Genomic DNA, 5,499 nt, shown 5'->3' on the forward strand with positions numbered 1-5,499 from the left:
TTTGTTTCCCAAATGCAGTAAATTTGATTATCTTCCTCAAAATTGTTGAATCCATCAAAATTATACATTAGATTTTGAGTATTGAAATCTCAAAATTGTTGAATCCATCAAAATTATATTTATTTTGATAAAGACGTCTAGCTCTCCTCCCTCAACGCCAACTGCAGCGCATGCTCCGCCTCCCGTAAGAATCGTCGCGTCAGCTCCTTCTGCCCTCGACGGTACACTACACTAGCCCACGCGTTTCGACTCATCGGAACAGAGCCGTTGCTGCTACACCTGCACCAAATCTAACCATTTAAAGAAATCGTTTCTTATATTTTAAACTTCATTCACATTTAATATTTACAAAAAAAAAAAAAAATCCAATCTTTAACATACCAACTTTGGTTTTGACATCATTGTTAACGTACCTTGTGTCGCGCTCAGCCCCCACGACGTCGGCTTTCTTAAGCAACTCGGCGTCATGCGCTTCGGTGCCGGAACCCTCTTCGAGTTCCGTCATCCTTCGAAACAAAAGGCTCGTTAATCCAACATTCAAGCAGAATTCAACTTCTTCAAGAGTACTCCCTCCGTCCCACTTATAGCGTCTCAATTTTCTTTTTGGGACGTCCCATTTATAATGTCTCAACTCATAGAAGGAAAAATATTATTTTATCTACTTTCTTTATCTTTCTCCTCATTTACTTTATCTATATTTTCTTAATTTGTGTGTCCCATTTTTTTGGGACTTATGGAAGGGGAAGAACTTGAGATGGCGAAAATTACTTCATGTAAAGAAGATCAACAATGAGTTGCAGAGCACCGGAGTTCCCGCAAGCCTCCCATACAGCCGCACGCACTTCACTTTCAGACGGCCGTCGCTCAACTCCAGATCCAACAAGCTACGATACAAAGGGGAAAATCGAGGAAAACGAGCTCGCAAACATTATATAAAATCAAGAAGAATTAAGCAAGCAGAGAGAAACCGGAAAACATAGCACACCTTCTCAAGTGATGAATAGACTTGGTGAAGTTGAGTTTCTGTCATGGTAACTGTTCTCAAGGCGGTCAAGAGCTTCTCGGGGAAGACGAGTTTATCAGCATACGAGGGTGGCTTGCGGTGTCCACTACAAGTATAGTCGAACCCCCGGTTATTGCTGTTAGTTCCTCGTGGCGAGGTGCTTTCAGGGAAGAAGCCATTATTAAGCAAACTTCTCGGTAGAAGACACCGTAGTTCGCCTTTCTGCGAATACCAAACATGGATCAAAGAAACACTTAATGAAGCATGTGTTTATGCAAAGTAGAGTGTGGTGCTCAATCAATGACCTGTTCTTCAAGAAGCAGCAGTTTGCCCTCGGAAAAGGGCATATCGGAAATTGCTTCCACAGGATAATGTAACTGCACCATTTGTGGATGGAATAATGTCAATGGTGAAGAGAGAGAGAGAGAGAGAGGAGATTGTATAGTGGAAAGAACATTACCATAAGATAGTCATCTGAGTTGTCCTTTATGACAAATCCATAAAGGAACAGAAGCTCCTGCATCAAATCTAAATTGATCAAGGAGCACTATGAATGTAAAACAAAAGTTTATAACATTATCTAGCATGACCCTTGAAACAATACTTACATATTTATTAAAAAGGAGAGAGAGAATAATAATTTTGTGTTTGGTTGAGGAAAGAAGATATTAATTAATAATAAATTATGAATACATAAAAAAGGAATGATCTTTCTGTATCCTGTGCAGAAAGAGACAAAGCCATCACTTGCACAATGAGTTAGGCTTGTAGTTTCCTTTTATTCATTTCAATATAAATCAATATCAAAGAAAATGATAGATATCTCCTTTTCACCTTGGAAAGAGAGAGAATTTCAAAGAAACTTTCCAGAAATTAAGCATACCTCATTTCCCTTGGCACCATAACTGATAGATATCTCCTTTTCACCTTGGAAAGGAATGATCCCAGCTGATGAGGGGAAAAAAAAAGTTAGCATCTTATTAAAATCCACATTCCTAAATTAACTAGATTTAGATAAAACTATGTTAAATAGTACAATATGCCTCAAAGAATTGTACCAGAAAGAAGGTACATCGAGAAAGGGGTTCCGGTCAGTGATCCGCTTCCATCGATTTCCCATGTCGCTGCTGCCTTTAAGTCTAGACAAACAGTTTTGCAGAATGGCAAGAGAATGACATGAGAGAGTCTCATTCAAGTCGCATAATATACCAAAAAGAATATAATTTGAACATCAAATTAGACTCTCACATTATAAGTGATTCAAACATCTCTATGAATTAAACTTGAGAAGTTACCATATAGAAAGCTATTCGCAATCTATTCTTTCTATAAGTATTTTCAACAAAAAATCTTTATAGTGCATTACCAACCAGCATATCTAGGAACAAAAAAATGGAAAGTAGAAGGAAAAATGGTGTGAAAATTAAGGGTGATACAGTGGCTTCAAGTAAGATTGATTCCCCAAGTATAATGCACCTAATGAGCAAACTGCATATCATAAACATTGAACAGTCAGCCAAGATAGTTAGATTACCATGATTGCAAAAGTCGATGCCAGGCACAAGACCCTCAACCCATATAGTATCTCCTCGTGACGTAGATTCAGATCCAGAAACTTGGCTCGATTTATTCATCTCGGGAGCTGATTAAACACAACAGAAAGGATATCGCCAACTCTCAGAAATGTGAATCAAAGAATCAAACTTTAAGTATAAAGTTCTTGAATCGTTGGAAGTAATAGCAAGCAACCTTACATTTACCATTTTCCCCGTTTGCCAACTTTTCAGTAGAATTGGTAGATGCACCAGGAGCGTTGCTGCTTCCTGTTCGGAACACATACGAGCTTGGGAAAGGAATATTAAGAGCTCGAGTCCAGAATATAGAATTTGCCCTGTAAGGATGTTTTCATATCAATGGTCTTCCTAGAACTTAGTCTAAACAGTTCAAATGTATAGAAGCAGAAGGTGGTCTGAACATACCAAAGGAAGTCTTCAAATCTCACTTCACTGCCAAAAGCCAACAAGGAAGATAGAATTCACAAGATGCATTATTACCAAGGTGAAAATGTGAAAGCGAAAATGCTCGTTACAGTCTGCACTCACCTTTCTGGGTTTCCAGCAAGAACCAAAAGCTTTTCTGCCAATTTTTTCACTTTCTCGTCGAACAGAGTCTTTAAACTTTTCTTCTGTTAACAGAAACCTGTCTTCAGTCACATATGCTAATAGTAAATATCAGAGAGCAAAGCGACTAAATGGAAATTTAAGCATATTATACTTTACCAGAAGTTCAGTCGCCCGATGCAGTGTTGTGCCCTTTAGCTCTAAAAGATCATCATCAGTAAACCAAAGTGTGCTTCCAAACTCAGTAGGAAGCATATCAAGATATCTGAGATTAAGTCACAAGACAATTGTTTGTCAAGCAAAAACAAGAAACCTATAAAATAAAACTTCTGCTTCACAAAGTACAAAAGTGACAAATACATTATATAGTATACACATACGGCTTCCACGTAGAGTTCTTTCGCAGACGCTCCACGGTTAGAAACAACATCATCAAGAATCGGTCATCTACTTCCCCTTCCTCAAACATTGACCTACACGCAGGTCCAATTAATGGATCTTCTAGCACCTTCATCGGAGTTATTGCCAGATCAAGCGGAATCACCAGAAAAATTCCTGATTTTACAAAGCTAAATCAACCAAGATGATTTTTTTGCAGGTTTATAACAAAACCTCATAACACTGCAATTTCTCTTTATGAAAAAACTGAAGAAAAAACAAGTCTTTAATAACCAAAACTGGAGTCTCATATTTACTCAGAAAGATCTAACATTTACTAGACTACTGCAACAAACTAAGAAGGTTTTCAGAGGCAATCTTGCCAAAATTTATACCTTATATGTCAAGAAAAAACTATATTTATCCAATGTGATGTGATCTCATTCGACGCAAGTACTTTTTTTTTTAATTCAAAACATGGGATCATAACTTCGCCATGGAAATGTTATATTCACATCAATCGGCTTCAAGTTTTTTTCTTTTTCTTTTAAATCAATACATCTTCAGAAAATCCTGAATATCATAAATTTCATTCCCAAAAGGCTCCTGAATTCCATTATTCTAATTTCTGTGAAAATCAAATAACTAAGCAAAATAATTCAAGACTGAATTTCTAATGAAAAATAAAACAAAATACTTTACCATCAGGAACATCATTGGATGAAAAAATTCCAAACCCTTTACTCGAGTTGCAGTATTTGATTCTACAGCCCCGTAACTCCGCTCCATTGATCTGAATTCAAAAGCCTTTTTTCAATATTTCTTTCTCAAAAATTAATTGGAACACAAAAATTAATAGCTAAAATTGTTCAATCTAGAAGCGTCGATGCACCTTCAGCCACTGAAGGAAAAGCTCGAGCTTGGCTTCTTCAGAAGCCATCGCACTGTGAAGCTCCGAATTCCGAAGGTTTTAGAAATAAAAATCAGCTCTTGAATAATGGGGTTTGCGTGGGGCCCTTTAGCTTATGTAAATTTTGAATTGGCCACTGGAATTTTTTAGGTTTTTAATTTATTTTTTGTTATTTTAATTTATTGATTTTAGGAACGTGTTTTAGGTTTCGACCGTCTTATTTATTATTGTGTGTATATATATATATATAGGGAAGAGCTAAAATAAGAGCATTTCTTAAGATATAAAATAAGAATCATTTTCAGCCCTTAGATCATCAAGATCTACGGTTGATTCGTAATCATGTTAGATGGATTTATGGTCCTGAGTTCGAATCCCAAAGGTAGCAAAAATTTATTTTTCACAATTCATACATTTATACAGCGAATTCATATGTGTTCTACATAAAATTCATACATTAAAAATTGCTCTTATTTCTTATTTTAAGATGTGCTCTCACGGTAGCCCACCCCTATATATATATATATATAAATTTAAAGTGCCCACTTCCTTATCTTTTTTTGTAAAAATGCCCTCTCGTATTATACAAAGAATTCTATGCCCTATTCTTTAAATACCCTTTGATTTGATGTATTTGCTTGGTTTTCTGTGAAAGTCTTACACATTTGACCGATTTGACAACTATCAATCATAAAAGTCAACGATTTGACTGCTATCAGTCAAGAATACATATGAACAATGGGCGGCTAGATCATGTGTCCGCCCGGACGGACACATAATGCCCTCTCGTATTATACAAAGAATTCTATGCCCTATTCTTTAAATACCCTTTGATTTGATGTATTTGCTTGGTTTTCTGTGAAAGTCTTACACATTTGACCGATTTGACAACTATCAATCATAAAAGTCAACGATTTGACTGCTATCAGTCAAGAATACATATGACCAATGGGCGGCTAGATCATGTGTCCGCCCGGACGGACACATAATCTAGCCACCCACGGTCATATGCACTCTTGACTGATAGCTGTCAAATCGTTGACTTTTATGACCGATGGCTGTTAAATCGGTCAAATGTGTAAGACTTT

General features: G+C 36.7%; 1 protein-coding gene across 3 annotated transcripts; it reads right to left on the reverse strand.

The window, feature by feature from the left end:
• Positions 1-4,548, reverse strand: LOC130999206 (uncharacterized). Of its 3 annotated transcripts, none has more exons than XM_057924707.1 (16): positions 4,394-4,548; positions 4,204-4,294; positions 3,504-3,678; positions 3,283-3,388; positions 3,106-3,188; positions 2,983-3,009; positions 2,764-2,894; positions 2,538-2,645; positions 2,062-2,142; positions 1,887-1,951; positions 1,464-1,520; positions 1,309-1,380; positions 986-1,225; positions 769-884; positions 414-506; positions 1-279 (listed from the first exon to the last, which is right to left on the reverse strand). In XM_057924707.1, exons 1-16 carry the CDS (start codon positions 4,439-4,441, stop codon positions 138-140), a joined length of 1,635 nt encoding a protein of 544 aa, XP_057780690.1. In that variant the 5' UTR covers positions 4,442-4,548; the 3' UTR covers positions 1-137. The 3 variants fall into 3 exon arrangements, with proteins under 3 accessions (XP_057780690.1, XP_057780689.1, XP_057780691.1); XM_057924706.1 differs by having other exon boundaries at positions 2,758-2,894; XM_057924708.1 differs by having other exon boundaries at positions 1-290; positions 2,758-2,894.
• Positions 4,549-5,499: the final 951 nt, after the last annotated feature.

The sequence above is a fragment of the Salvia miltiorrhiza genome, chromosome 8 (assembly GCF_028751815.1).
Source record: "Salvia miltiorrhiza cultivar Shanhuang (shh) chromosome 8, IMPLAD_Smil_shh, whole genome shotgun sequence".
Classification (NCBI taxonomy): Eukaryota; Viridiplantae; Streptophyta; class Magnoliopsida; order Lamiales; family Lamiaceae; genus Salvia; species Salvia miltiorrhiza.

Excerpts from the sequence above, each read along its gene's own strand:
- LOC130999206 (XM_057924706.1), bottom strand. The coding sequence starts at position 4,441 with ATGGCTTCTGAAGAAGCCAAGCTCGAGCTTTTCCTTCAGTGGCTGAAG. Across the intron at positions 3,679-4,203 it reads ATCCAATGATGTTCCTGATG|GAATTTTTCTGGTGATTCCG; the intron begins GTAAAGTATTTT and ends TTGTAAAATCAG. Across the intron at positions 2,646-2,757 it reads AAACGGGGAAAATGGTAAAT|CTCCCGAGATGAATAAATCG; the intron begins GTAAGGTTGCTT and ends GTGTTTAATCAG.